At 47.4% G+C, this 16,086-nt stretch overlaps 1 protein-coding gene across 3 annotated transcripts in view; it reads left to right on the top strand.

Annotated features, from left to right (window-relative positions):
• The window catches only part of PUM2 (pumilio RNA binding family member 2), an 893,995-nt gene that overhangs the window by 294,658 nt on the left and 583,251 nt on the right, over positions 1–16,086 (top strand). For all 3 annotated transcript variants that reach the window (XM_078647736.1, XM_078647737.1, XM_078647738.1), the window contains one exon: positions 2,121–2,264. In XM_078647736.1, the coding sequence (XP_078503862.1) occupies positions 2,121–2,264 (144 nt within the window). The remainder of the gene's footprint in view (positions 1–2,120; positions 2,265–16,086) is intronic.

Genomic DNA, 16,086 nt, shown 5'->3' on the forward strand with positions numbered 1-16,086 from the left:
CTGCATGAATATTACCAAAGAGGCAAGAAAACCCACTACCAGAGCATGTTACGCAGCAAAGTGGAAACGTTTCGTCATTTACGGTAGCAACAATGACATTAACCCACTTGATGCCTCTACTCCAGACATCATTTGCTATCTCTTGCACCTACAACGTTGCAATTTAGCCTATTCCTCCATCAGAATACATCTAGCTGCGTTAGCAGCATATCTGCAAAACAGGCAACACCTTTCACTATTTAGGGTGCTAGCAATTAAAGTGTTTATGGAAGGACTTAAACGCGTAATTCCTCCAAGACACCCACCTTCACCAGTCTGGAATCTAAACGTTGTTGTAACCAGACTTATGGGACCACCTTTTGAACCACTACACTCATGCGAACTACAATTTCTTACTTGGAACGTGGCTCTCCTTATTGCTATTACTTCGCTTCGAAGAGTTAGTGAGCTGCAAGCCCTAACTATTCAAGAGCCATTCATTCAAGTACATGCAAATAGAGTAGTTCTCAGAACAAACCCTAAATTCATGCCAAAGGTGGTACCCCATTTCCATATCAATCAAACCATAGAACTGCCAGTGTTCTTTCAAAATCCGCAGACAGTAGCTGAAAGGGCCTTGCATACTCTAGATGTCAAGAGAGCTCTTCTATACTACATAGACAGAACTAAGGCATTTCGAAAAACAAAACAGTTGTTTGTTGCTTTCTCACCGCAACACAAAGGCAACCCTATTTCTAAATCAGGTATAGCCAGATGGATCGTTAAGTGCATCCAAATATGTTATTTAAAGGCAAAACGCACCTTAACAGTTCCCCCTAAGGCGCATTCCACACGCAAGCTAGGGGCATCCATGGCTTTCCTGGGTAATATTCCTTTACACAAAATTTGTAGAGCAGCCACATGGTCAACCACATATACATTTACCAAACACTATTGTGTAGATGTACATTCAAAACAGCAAGCTGCTGTAGGACAGGCTGTTCTCAAAACTCTTTTACAGAATGCTGCAACTGACACAGGTAGCCACCGCTAAGGGAGATACTGCTATACATTCTATGCACAGATATGAATTCAGCAGCCCACATGCCTCGAACGGAATATGCTACTTACCAGTATGCATCTGTTCTTGGCATGTAGGGCTGCTGACATTCATATCGCCCACCCACCTCCCCGGTGCCTGTCGCAGCTGCAGCATTCACTCTTTGCATGGACATCTCTTTCTGTACTATACTCCATCTCTGCCACAATGGCGAAAAACAATCTGGGGATGGAGAGGATGCCCATGCGCACTGTAGTCCGAGGGAGGAGCCACCTATCTCGTGATACTTCGAAGACTCTTCGAGGACAACAATGTGCAATCATCCGGACCCAACACCAGGCGGCGATCTATGCACAGATATGAATGTCAGCAGCCCTACATGCCAAGAACAGATGCATACTGGTAAGTAGCATATTCCTTCACATAGCTAGTAACCAACCTATGTAGTAGTTTACACAACAAGAGATAGAGTGATACAGGTATTCACAAAGTTTAATCACTATCCCATATATTTAGTGAGGCACTTTAAATTCGTCACTTAGACAATTAATCACATGCTACCAAATCCTCCATTCAGACACTTACACATGCACTCAGTCTTCAAGGCAGATATATATATATATATATATATATATATATATATATATATATATATATATATATATATATATATATATATATATATATATAATTAAATATCGAACGAAACTACATTCACTGTATGATGTCATCAGTGATGTCACTGACCATGTCATGAATGATGTAATATGTGACCTCATCAGCAGTGGATTGCGGGCCTGCGAGTTATAGTTAGTACAACTAACTATAATGGGGGAATTAGAATGGTTTTGTACGAGTAAAATGTTCAACTAACTATAACACCCCTAAAACCTATGGTTTTTCAGTGAAAAAAATAAATATATATATATATATATATATACTGTATAATGGTTTATAAAGACACAAAATGACAGAAATAAATGTTGAATTATTTTCACCGCCATGTTAAGCGTAGGCGAAGTATAACTGGTATAGCATATCTCAAACACTTGTAGATCAATTTCACTTTTCTTTTTTCTAGGCTACCAGGTTCTTACTCCCACTGCTTATTATGATCAGACTGGTGCCTTGGTGATGGGTCCTGGAGCAAGAACTGGCTTGGGAAATCATGTTCGATTAGTCGCTTCAGCACCTATGTTAATCAGTCCTGCGGCAGCACAAGCAGGTGAGTGCCTTTTCATAATGCATATTTTAATTTGAGTGTGATGTATTTAGTTATCCATTTGCGAGCTTAGTTTGTTGATGTGATGTGGTAGGATGGATCAGTGAGCTGACTGCTAAGTGCTGACAAAGCAGAGTTGTAGTGATTCTGTTTAGAATCTTGGCAGACTCAGCCTTTCATCCTCTGAGGTTTCTAAATTGTGTACTATAAATAGGGTGATATTTTGCAGTTCTTGCAGAACTGCACAATGGCGGCCGGCACAGGTCAGGGGTGGCGGGAGTGGGATAAGTGGGGTCTTTAAAAGAAAATTAAACTTACCTCTGTCGCTGCGTCTCTTCCTGATCGTCCCTCTGGTCGGCCGGAATAAGAAGCACCCAGACTTCCCTAAGGGAATCACAACACTGCAATTCAGAGTTGAGATTGTTCTGATCGCCGTGGTTTGGCGCTCAGCTAGGGACTGGTAGCCTGGGCATATTCTCCACCCAGTCTATAATGCTGCCTGGGTAGACAACATGAAAAGTGCACATGACTGTCTGGACGGCCCAAGATGACCGGCCAAACATTCATGCACACTTTCAGAGTGCACTTCACTCCCCTCCACCCCCCACTCTATGAACAGAGTAACCCCGCCATGCCCCCAAAGCTGCCACAGCAGCAACAAATAAAATTATGATAATTTCAAGGTATTATCATTTTATTTTTCCTTTATTTACACTGCTGCAAAGCAGTGGGGCGACGCTCCTCCGCCTTAGCGGAGGAGCCACCACCGGAACAGACTTCACCTCCAGCATGATCGCCTTAAGGTCATCATCTCGGCCAGGAAGAGTGTCCGGGGCCCCAGCAGATTCCGCTATCCTGCCCGTCTTCATGTGACACACCAGAGCAAACAGAAATTCTTTACTGACCCCGGGCAAGCGGAGGATTATTTGAGATTGTTAAAACAACGTAATCAAGACGGGGACAATCGAATTGGCTCGCAGAGGTCGTCCCCTGTGAGAGAAGAAGCGAATCCACAATGAGTGCATAGAGGACACATGAAGAGAGTCGCAATGTTGATGGCAAGTAAAAGTAATGGGACACCTATAGAAGGTGCACTGGGAAGTCGGTAGTGCAACAGCTGTTAGCTAATATTGTACTCTGGTCCACCTCTCCCGTGGTGAGAGGTCCCTGCTGTGTCATCGGAGGGACGATACTGGGAGAGGAGAACTTGTGTAGCCCTCTAGAGGAAGCCCCCATAGGGTATACCCCACTTATTGAAGGCGGATGTACGGCTGCCTTTGAACTAGACTTTGTTTGGGTATGTTGGGAGGGGAGGGAAGGGGGGGAGTTGCAGGATACTGGCAAAATTGGGTTACTTCAGTGGGATGGGGGAGGTTCAGGGAGAGGGAAGGATTGGGAGGTTGTCTTGCAGGTTAATGTCTTTGAATTGTGTGGTCTTACAGAGGAATGTCCAGAGACGAGAGGTACATCGAAGGGACTATGGTATATTGTAAATGAGAATAGGGATACTGGCGGAGTGGGAGGCCCGACCCTCTCCCCATTGATTGAACTGTGGAAGAATGGAAACGAACGCTTGGGCACTTAACAGTGACCTTAATATAATAAAGTGGAATGTGAGAGGGCTAGGAGATCCCCGCAAACAGAGGCAGATTTTATCTTATCTGGAATGCCACCAAGTGCACATTGCCATTCTGCAGGAGTCACACTGCCCATGGGCTAAATCGATAACCTTCGGGAGCAAATGGGCGGCAATCAGGGTGTTTTCATCCTATTCAAGTTATGCTCGCGGAACTGTTATACTGATCAGCAAGCGGGTGGCATTTCATTTGTCAGGTACCCTCTGTGATGCGGATGGCAGATACTGTATGGTATGCGGCAGGCTGGGGTCCCAATCTATTATACTGGTTAGTTGCTATGGGCCTAATGTCGACGACCCCTGTTTCTTTGCTAGCCTTTGGGTCAAGATCTTTGATATTGGAGTCACACATATTGTCTGGGAGGGCGACTTCAACGTCACGTATAATCCAGGGGTAGACAGATCCCACTCGGCACCACATCACTACACTAAAGCACAAGCTGTGGTTGGGGAAATTAAGGATGCATACCACTTGATAGATGCTTGGAGACACATTCACCCGCAAGACCGAGAAGGTACAAACATTACAGCACACGCACAATAATGGGCCAAACTGGACTATTTTCTAGTATCTAGAGGACTTGCACCAACAATAAAAGGTGCAAGGCACCTTGCTAGGACGTACTCTGACCATGCACCAGTACTGATTACGCTCTCTTCCAAGGACTTCAATGTACCGCGATGTCCTTGGAGAATGAACCCCCACATTTTGTTAGACGCGGTATTTCAAGAAGAACTAAGGGAGGAAATACTTGATTTTTTAAAAAAGAAATAAGGATTCGGTTCAGAGTGTAGAAATGATCTGGGAGGCTTTTAAGGTGACGCTATGGAGGTATTGCATAGGGAAAGGAGCGGGGGTGCTTAAAGACATACAGGCTACGATCAGGACACTAGATAACGAACTTTAGCAGTTGGAAGTGGAGCTGGCCATTGCCCCCAATAAAGAAACACAAGCAACTTTTAGGGAGAAACTATCCCTCGACATGGAGGAGGCACAGAGAGAGGCGAAGTACAGAAGAAAGTTCAGAGTGGCTAGATGTTATGGAGAGGGAGACAGGCCTGGGAAAGTACTGGCGCAAACGGTGAGACAGCCTTGATGCACCAATGTAATCACGGAAATTAAGGACTCGAGCGGTGCCAATTACCGGGAGTCATGTAATATTCTGAAAGAGTTCCTAGAACATTTTAGTACATTATACACTACTAGTGGTAACGAGGATATGCAGGTAGACGACTTCTTGGAGGACGTAGCGCTAGGGTGGCTGAGCGACACACAGAGGACCTTTTTGTGTGCGCCTTTGAGCTAATGAGGTGCGGGAGGCCATTATGAGTATGCAGACAGGTAAGGCCACTGGCACCGATGGCATACCGGTGGAATTCTATAAAACATATATAGATATCATGGCTCCGGTGCTTAGAGAAGTATATGAAGACTCATTGGAGGTGGGGAAGTTGCCGCACTCGATGAGAGAAGCATTAATATTGTTGTTGCCTAAGTCCGGGAAGCCCCTTGACTGTTGCGACTCCTATAGACCATTGTCGCTGCTCAATAGTGACACGAAAATACTGGCCAAAATAATAGCTACAATACTGAGTCTCTTAATGGAACACCTTATACTGCCCGACCAGTTGGGGTTTGTGCGTGGCAGGGCAACATACCACAATCTGCGTACGCTTTTTGCGGTACTGCACACCATCTCCCCTGATCTCCCCATGGCAGCTATCTTCTTGGACGCTACAATGGCGTTTGATTTGCTGGAATGGGGCTATTTATTTGGGGTGATGAGGCGGATGGGCTTCCCACCCTTGTTCTTAGACTGAATTAAATTACTCTACACTAACCCAATGGCCAAGGTCTTGCTAAATGGACACACTTCTCAGGCGTCTGAGATCACGAGGGGTACCAGGCAGGGGTGTCCTCTGTCACCACTGCTCTTCGCATTGGCAGTTGAACCCTTAGCTGCAAAACTACGGCAATGTCATAATGACAAGGCACTGCGATGCTATCAGCGCCAGATACTCATCTCGCTTTATGCGTATGACATTACACTATATATTCATTGTGTGGTTCTCCCCTCCGTTGAGGGGCTGCGAGCTGATTTTAGCATCATTATTCTGCCTGCATTATTTTAAGAATTACTGACACTTTTTAGCGCTTTACGAGAATTTAAAAAATTGCCGATTTTACTGTGTGTGCTGCTATATTTTTGTGTTAGGCACTCTGACACCTTAACACTCTTCCTACCGCCCTTCTGAGCCCCGCACAGCCGTTTTTCGAGCTGGTGCGAGGGTCGGGTAGGCGCCATCTTGGGTGTAGGCTGGGGGAGCGCTCTAGCTGACGCTACCTCCTGCCCTCCGACTATATTTAAGCCTCGCTCTTCCTAGGCATCGGTTGATTCATTGTGTGGTTCTCCCCTCCGTTGAGGGGCTGCGAGCTGATTTTACTATCATTATTCTGCCTGCATTATTTAAAAAATTACTGACACTTTTTAGCGCTTTATGAGAATTTTTAAAATTGACGATTTTACTGTGTGTGCTGCTATATTTTTGTGTTAGGCATTCTGACACCTTAACACTCTTCCTACCGCCCTTCTGAGCCCCGCACAGCCGTTTTTCGAGCTGGTGCGAGGGTCGGGTAGGCGCCATTACGCTAGGAATCCCACAAGGTTCCTCATTATCCCCTACACTCTTCAACCTCTTCATGGAACCACTCACCGATCTTTTACAAACATCCAACGTGCAATTCCACATGTATGCAGACGATACCCAACTCTACCTCAAGATCAATACCTTGGACGACATGGCTGAGGCTGGGTGGAAGCAGGCCAGGGCTAGGCTGGGTGGAAGCAGGCCAGTGCTAGGCTGGGTGGAAGCAGGCCAGGGCTAGGCTGGGTGGAAGCAGGCCAGGGCTAGGCTGGGTGGAAGCAGGCCAGGGCTAGGCTGGGTGGAAGCAGGCCAGGGCTTGGCTGGGTGGAAGCAGGCCAGGGCTAGGCTGGGTGGGAGCAGGCCAGGGCTGAGGCCAGGGTTAGGCTGGGTGGAAGCAGGCCAGGGCTGAGGCTGGGTGGAAGCAGGCCAGGGCTGAGGCTGGGTGGAAGCAGGCCAGGGCTGAGGCTGGGTGGGAGCAGGCCAGGGCTGAGGCTGGGTGGAAGCAGGCCAGGGCTGAGGCTGGGTGGAAGCAGGCCAGGGCTGAGGCCAGGGCTAGGCTGGGTATAAGCAGGCCAGGCTGAGGCTGGGTGGATGCAGGCCAGGCTGAGGCTGGGTGGATGCAGGCCAGGGCTGAGGCTGGGTGGATGCAGGCCAGGGCTGAGGCTGGGTGGATGCAGGCCAGGGCTGAGGCTGGGTGGATGCAGGCCAGGGCTGAGGCTGGGTGGATGCAGGCCAGGGCTGAGGCTGGGTGGATGCAGGCCAGGGCTGAGGCTGGGTGGATGCAGGCCAGGGCTGAGGCTGGGTGGATGCAGGCCAGGGCTGAGGCTGGGTGGATGCAGGCCAGGGCTGAGGCTGGGTGGATGCAGGCCAGGGCTGAGGCTGGGTGGATGCAGGCCAGGGCTGAGGCTGGGTGGATGCAGGCCAGGGCTGAGGCTGGGTGGATGCAGGCCAGGGCTGAGGCTGGGTGGATGCAGGCCAGGGCTGAGGCTGGGTGGAAGCTGTAGCCTGGAGCACCAGAAGGGATGCAGGACAGGGCTGAGGCTGGGTGGATGCAGGCCAGGGCTGAGGCTGGGTGGAAGCTGTAGCCTGGAGCACCAGAAGGGATGCAGGACAGGGCTGAGGCTGGGTGGAATATCTGGACTTAAGGAGCAGGAGGAGCGCATGGCGCTTTCTTTATTATGTGAATTTAAAGCGCTTTTGACGGGAGCAGTGTTAATCCACCAATAATGTTGTTGCTCCTCAACAAGATCTAGTCAGCAAAATTATAATATGAGCTGTAAAGCACAATAAGCTTTACAATAAAAATGGGACAAATACTGTAATACAATTGTGAAGGTTTACTGAGGGTTACAACCATCACAGGCTGCAAAGAGAATGGGTAAAAGTCAGTCAATTAGTCTTTTATATCAAGGAACAGCATGAAGCTGAGAATACAATTCAGGAAATATTTAAACACAACCAGATATTGTTCAGGATTAGTGAATAAATCAGTCATAAAGCAGAGGTCAGATCAGGGTGGTGGCGCCCCTAAAGTAAAGGGAGGCTTTGGGGCTTCGCGGGTGGAGAGAATTTGCAGGTTGGGAGCGGCGCCCTTCTGCACTCTGGCCCTTGGGACTGTTGTGCATGGGGTGTCGTCTTTTGGCTGGCCCGGTCACCCTACTCATGCCTTTTTGTGTGTTTTGTAGAATCAATATTAATGATAATATAATGTTCTGATTTGTTACCTTTGCATCAAATTGTAAAGCGCTCTGATATCCTTAGGGATCAAGTTCGCGCTATATAAAACTTTATAAATAAATAAAAATACTTTGCTCAACAATACTCTTAAGACCACCCAAACCTGGCTGGCAGTGAATAACCTCAAACTGAATGCCTTAAAAACTGAATTCCTCCGCATTGCTCTTCCCGCCAAAGTCCCCACTATGCACAATTTGATAAAGCACCTTACAGCACTCGATGTTCAACCAACCATTGTGGACTCACTGGGTATAACCTTGGACTGTAACCTCAATATGCAGAAGCATATCAGTAATGCAACGAAGGGAGCAAACTTTCAGATCAATACACTAAGGAAGCTTAAGCCCGTCCTACCTCCAAACGACTTCAAGTTAGCGGTTCAGGCCTTAGTTCTACCGCATCTGGACTATGGCAGTGTCTCGTTATGCGTTCTCCCCAAAGCCGCCACAGCCCCTCTTGGAGCCTCCACCAAAGCGGCAGCGAGACTCATCACTGGCTCGAAAAAAAGGGCCCACATCTCCCCGGATCTAAAATCTTTAAACTGGCTGCCATTTGAAGCGAGAATCCACCTGAAAATAGCTTGCATGACGCACAAGGCCCTACATCATAGTGCACCCACACAAAAACTCACAATATCTGGAGGATCAATATCAACAAGAAGTGCGGAAAACCTCCTTCTGAAACCACAAAAATTCAATAAGAAAAAAACTTATAATCGTTCCTTTTCAGGAATGGCACCCAGGATATGGAATCCCATGCCACCAGAAATAGGAATCCCTCCACCTCTTCCTTCAAACTGGAAGTAAAAAGCATCCTTATGGCTAAATTTACGTAAACATTGCCTTACTTGACAGTGGAGAACCCCTATTCCATCTATCTTACCTACCAATCTAATGCTTGACTTTTTATATGTACAGTTTTGCTCCACTTATTGTGACCTTCTCATCATCAATGTTCTACCATCATCCTTCAAAACCGACCGGTCCGGTCTTGCACCTTATCTGACTTGCCCTTCTATCTGTGATTGTCTTTGATGCCAATCTCTATCCTGTTTATCCTTAATGTTTGTTCTGCCCTTTGTTCATTTATTAAGCTTTTTGATTTTATTCTTACGGTCCTGCTTATTTTTATTGTTTTGATATGCCTATACACATTTATTGTAAAGCGCTCTGATACCCGTAAGGGTCTTGTTCGTTCTATATAAAACTTTCAAATAAATAAATAAATAAAATCTTGGGTGTAGGCTGGGGGAGCGCTCTAGCTGACGCTGCCTCCCGCCCTCCCACTCTATTTAAGCCTCGCTCTTCCTAGGCATCGGTTGATTCATTGTGTGGTTCTCCCCTCCGTTGAGGGGCTGCGAGCTGATTTTAGCATCATTATTCTGCCTGCATTATTTTAAGAATTACTGACACTTTTTAGCGCTTTACGAGAATTTTAAAAATTGCCGATTTTACTGTGTGTGCTGCTATATTTTTGTGTTAGGCACTCTGACACCTTAACACTCTTCCTACCGCCCTTCTGAGCCCCGCACAGCCGTTTTTCGAGCTGGTGCGAGGGTCGGGTAGGCGCCATCTTGGGTGTAGGCTGGGGGAGCGCTCAAGCTGACGCTGCCTCCCACCCTCCTCCTCCCTCTATATAATGACAGATGCAACCTGACGGCGCAGCGGGCGCGCCTTTGGCGTGCCAAAGGCAAGCCTGTCTGCGCCCGTCCGCACCGGGACCGGGCCCAGGGCTAGACGCCTGGCCAGAGTCCCCGACAGGGATTATTAACTTACTCCAAATCTGCCTTGCTGGAACTGCGCACGATGGCTAATACCCAATGTGTCCAACAAAGCCTGTATAGAGTCCTGGAAACCACAGACCTCATATGCCCTCATTGTAACATTAGGCTACACATAGCTAATGATAAGGACAAGACGAACACCACCACAGCCGTTAACACCATAGACTTTACTGCAGCACTCATTAATGCACGTTCCTTGGTAAAGCACCGGCAGGAAGTATCTGACCTCATCCTGGATAACAACTTAGACTGTCTCTTTAACAGAGACATGGACGGATGAGGCGTCTGATCCAGATATGGCAGTCGCGGCCCCCCCAGCCTATAAAGCCTACCGTCTAGATAGAGTAGGGAAGCGTGGAGGGGGGCTAGCCATCATAGCCCGCGATCACGTAAGTGTGAGAATGTCACATATCCCTTACACCACTTGTGAAGCCCTTCAATTTGATCTTAAGCTTACTCCGTCGTTTCATTTCAAAGGTATGCTCTTATATCGACCCCCAGGTGCCCGTACTGGCTTCCTCGCCAACCTAGGCTCGATACTCGAAGCATTGGCGATGGAAGACTCATTTACAGTTATGGGTGATATGAATTTCCATCTTGAGAAGTCTTTGGATAATGACACCCGTACCTTGATATCAGATATGAATACCTTGAGTCTTCGGCAATTGGTCACTATCCCCACGCACAAGGCCGGCCACACTTTGGATGGCATCTTTTCCAATATGGAAGGCCTAAAAATAATAGATACCTTGCCCATGCCTTGGACTGAGCACTATGCCATCTTAATGAGAATCTCAGTCAAGGCTAACAGGACTAGAAGAGACCCCGCATTGAGACCAGAACCTTTTATGGTCTGGAAAGATATCGATCCGACTGAGCTAACTGCTCTTCTGGATAGGACCCGGCCTTGTCTGTCCACTGACCCCAACACTGCCACATGTCAATTTCAGGAGTGCCTGGGCACTGCCACAGACACCTTAGCCCCGACTAAACAGCCTTCAAGAAATAGAACAGCGCCCTCGGCCCCGTGGTTCACAGAGGAACTGCGCAAACAGAAACAAATCTGCAGAAATAGGGAAAGGCATTGGCGCCGATCCTACAGCTCAGAAAGCAAAGCTAGCTACAAGGAAGCACTAGGGCTGTATAAAGCCCTCATTGTCGAAACTAAGAAAAAGTTCTTCACAGAACAGATCGATACCGCCAAAAACTTCCTTAAAAAACTGTATGAGATCACTAAGATCTTAGCGGGAAACACTCCGGATCTAGTTCCGCCACCATCCCAATCTTTCTGAGATTCATTGGCCAATTTCTTTTTTACCAAGGTGAATGATATATATCAAGCATTCTCCGTTAAAACGGTAACATAATCGCCCATGCCTGACAGCATGACTCAGGACACTGAACTGCTCCAGTTCACAGACCTCGCAGAGACACAAATTAAGGACATTATTGCTACCATTATATCCGGTTCTGCATTAGATCCCTGCCCTCTCAAGGTCATCCGTCCGGTGGATGATTGTTTGGCTCCCGATATCACCTCAGTCTGTAATGCGATGTTCAGAACTGGGATATACCCAGACTCACTGAACAATACACTGGTTAAGCCTCTCTTGAAGAAAGCCAATCTGGACAAGGAGCAATTAAAAAACTACCGCCCCATAGCCAGCCTACCTTTCTTAGCCAAGGTAGTTGAGAAAGCTATGAACATACAACTTTCGGAGTTTGTAGAGAAGCACCAATTATTGGACAACACCAAATTCGGCTTTCGTAAGTACCATGGTACGGAGACTGCCCTAATTAAAGCGACTGAGGATATACGAGTGATCCGGGACCAGGGAGGAATAGCGGTACTGGTATTACTCGATTTATCTGCAGCCTTTGACAAGGTCGACCACAAGATCTTGGTGGACCGTGTCAGAAAGATGGGCATTCGCCACCTGGCAAAGAACTTGCTCTCCTCTTTTTTGGCTGGGAGAACGCAGGTGGTCACATTGGGGCATTTTCAATCAGACAAGCTGTCACTGCCGTGTGGGGTACCCCAAGGCTCATCCCTAAGTCCGACACTATTTAATATCTATGTGTCGGACTTGGCATCTGTCATCAAGGCCCATGGGATGAGCCTTACCTCCTACGCAGATGATACGCAGCTTGTGTTGGCCATTAATGGTGATGGAGAGAGGGTAGCAGAAAACTTCCAAGGGGGCATGCGGGCGATTGGAGAGTGGATGGCCTCCAATTGCCTAAAACTAAATTCTGAAAAAACGGAGGTGGTCATTTTCGGACATCTCTCACCCAGTTGGTCTACTACTTGGTGGCCGCCCACGTATGGGACCCCCCCTAAACCGGTCCCTACTGTTAGAAATCTGGAAGTGACTTTTGATGAGAACCTGAATTTAATGGCCCACGCAAACAAAACAGCAGCCACTGCCCACCATAAACTAAGGCTGATTAAGAAAATGATGCCGTTCTTGCCAGCTGCAGTAGGAAGGACACTGGTAAGTTCCCTGGTGTTGTCCTCCCTCGACTACTGCAATGGCTTATTTATCAATGCCCAGGCCAAAGTGACTAATAAACTGCAGACAATTCAGAATGCCGCAGCCCGTCTCCTGTCTGGAACCCCGAAGTTCATGCCAATCTCGGAGGCCATAAAAGATCTTCACTGGCTCAAGATCCGGAACAGGATTAAATTCAAAACCCTTTGTATAGTATACAAAGCACTGCATAATTGCGGCCCGCATTTCCTGAAAGCCCATCTTAGGTTCCACTCATCCACAAGATCGCTTCGATCTAATAACCTTAATCTTCTGCTGGTACCGCGTACCAAAACAGTCACTTGGGGCGATATGCGCTTCCTGGTGGCCGCTCCTAGATTGTGGAATTCCTTGCCAGTAGCCATCAGAGAAAGCTCGTCCCTGATGCAATTTCGCAGAAAAATAAAGACTTGGCTGTTTGGTCAATAACAGCTGTCGATTTAGCCTCTGTGGGAACTTTACGCACTGTTTCTAGCGCCGAGACGCCTACGGGCATTTGTTCGCGCTCTATAAATTGTAAAAATAAATAAATATATCCGTGACCCCCAACAGAACCTAAACCCGATATTGAGGGAATTCATTGTCTTTGGTGGAATATCTGGTGTACAGATCAACTGGAATAAATCTAGCTTTTTTCCTCTCACGGATACAGTCCAAATTGATTATCCATTGGAATGGTGTGAGGGGGAGCTTAAATATCTGGGAATCAAAGTTACAAGGAATAGGGAAGAACTGATGAGGGCGAATTATGGGACTCTTATAACCAAGATCGCTGACAATGTAACAAGATGGGTTGCGCTACCCCTGTCCATGGCGGGACGGGCTTCCTTAATCAAGATGGTGATATTGCCGCAGGTGCTATATTTATTTTTTAACATACCGTATTACCCGGGAGCCTATTTTTTCAAAGCCATGAAATCTGAGTTGATACGACTAGTGTGGGGAGGTAAACAGCCTAGGCTACAATGGGAAGTGTTAATTAGACCTTAATCCCAGGGGGTGTTTGGGATACCAGACATACAAATTTAATTTATAGCAGCGCAGACACATTTTGTATGGTTTTGACTGACTGACTGACTGAATATTTATAAAGCGCTCAAATGCCGCGGCGTCTTGGCGCTGTAGTACAGAGAGAGCGAAGAGAGCAAGTTTAGTACTGAGAGAAAAGCCAAGTTTTTAAAGCCTTTCTAAAGCACATTTTAGATTTTTGTGAGCGCAGTGACTGGGGTAGAGAGTTCCATAGTCTGGAGACTTGGTGGGAAAAGGATTTTCCACCCCATCGAGCTCTCTTTATTCTTGGTTGACATAGTAAGTCTTGGTTGTCCGATCTCAGAGTCCGAGCTGGCAAGTACCGAGGGAGAAGTTTAGTACGGTCATCAGGTCCCTTGCCATACAAGGACTTGTGGACCAGGCAGAGGGCTTTGAACTGTATTCTCCGCCTAACTGGCAACCAGTGAAGTTCACGAATCGCTTTAGAGGTTGGATGACAGCGTGGTAAGTTAAGTAGGACCCTAGCTGCGGCATTTTGGATTGCCTGAAGTTTGGTCAGCTGTTTTTCTCCTGTGCCCAGGTAAAGTGAATTGCAATAGTCCACACGGGACATTACCAGGGCACCCATCACCGTCTTTTTTTAATGTTGACGGGATGTATGGTAGGATTTTCCTGAGAATCTTGATGGTATAGAAACAGGAGGAGGTCACCTGATTGATTTGCGCTTTACAGGAAAGATCTTTATCTAGCATAAAGCCCAGATTCCTAACCTTATCTACAGGAACAGGGCATGAGCCCGCCTCAGGAGGCCACCAGAGGTCGCTCCAAACAGAAGGTTTTTGGCCGAACTCAATTATCTCGGTCTTGTTCGTGTTTAATTTTAGAAAATTACCACTCATCCAATTTTTTACACAAATGAGGCATGTCTTAAAACACTCTGCTGTTGCTTCAATCGACTGAGATACTGACACTACAATTTGAGTGTCGTCGGCGTAGGACACTAATTGTAGGCCATGAGATAGGATTAGGGCAGCCAGCGGAGTGACATACAAGTTGAACAATGTAGGTGACAATGCCGAGCCCTGGGGGACCCCCCCTGGGAGGGAGAATTCATCAGATTGGAAGCCTTCCCAGTGTACCTGCTGAGTACGGGAGTCCAAAAAGGATGTCAGAAGGGTTTTGGATTCATCAACCTCGGTATATGCCTCAAGTTATGGCTGAGCATTGGCTGGCCCACCCTGTACCACCAGAGGGGGCGATATACACGAGGGTTGGGCATCGAGAGAAGCACCCAAACGCACTGTATGGTACACTTAAGGCATGGCACAGGATAATGGAGATGTTGGGAGTGCACCTGGCATACACGCCACTGACGCCTCTCGCTTATCACCCAGGCATCCCGCTGCTACAGGAGGGAGTGTTTAGGAAATTTAAAGAGAAGTTTGGATTAGCTACATGGGGGATATGTATCATGAAAACAAGTTCAGGGCGCTGGCACATATGTGTCCTGCGGAGAAACCGACATCGTTGGATGCATTCCTATATGTTAGACTTCGACAGGGAGTTAAGTTGATTGCCCCGACGTTCCCTGATGAACCGGTACGACTGGCCCCGTTGCACAAAATACTAGAAAAGCCCAAACCAAAGCGCTTAGTTTCATCAATTTACCAAATGGTGCATGCCCAAAGGGAGAGAGCAGCAGCACCAGCGCGGGCGAAATGGGACTCTGACCTGGGACGACAGTTGACGGACACACAATGGGAGAACAGCTGCCTGCATACAGAGAGTTTCCGCGAACAGTAGACTCCGTATCACTCACTATAAGTTCCTCCATAGGCTATACTATACACCTGCTAAGATGCACAGATTTAACTTGAGGGAAGATGATTGTTGCGACCGATGCCGCGCCCCTGGGGCGGATTTCCTGCACCTGGCGTAGGGCTGCCACAGTGTTCGAGAAAATTGGGAGAAGGTGTTTGAGGCGTTACAGCAAATGATAGGCGAGACACTGGAACTGAATCCCTTGTTGGCACTTTTGGGGGCTATGACACCAGTAAGGCCAGAACACAGGAGATTTGTGGCAATGGCACTGCTTCTGGCCAAACGCAGAGTTGCTTGTAGATGGGGGAGGGACGAGCGTCCAAATTCAAGTCATGGCTGGAGGACCTAATTACTTGTCAAGAAAGACTTGCTATATATGCAGAATTACTACCTGTCAACTTCAGGCCTAATGATATCTGGGCCCCCTCTCACATGCTATCTTCTCACTAGGTCGACATCTGTTAGAGATAACGAGAGTTAGGCTAACGTGAGGAAGGGGGCCTGAGGGAACGACGGATGAGGCGGATGGAGAATATGGGGAACGACCCTAGATTTCTGAAACGCCTTAAGAACATGGCACGTAGACACAGATAAGATGGGATCATTGAGGAGCGGGGATACAGAGAGATTATGTATTGGCCACTTGGAGACCCTGAATATTGAATGTATTTGACAATTTGT

Source organism: Lissotriton helveticus, chromosome 6, assembly GCF_964261635.1.
Source record: "Lissotriton helveticus chromosome 6, aLisHel1.1, whole genome shotgun sequence".
In the NCBI taxonomy this organism is placed as follows: domain Eukaryota; kingdom Metazoa; phylum Chordata; class Amphibia; order Caudata; family Salamandridae; genus Lissotriton; species Lissotriton helveticus.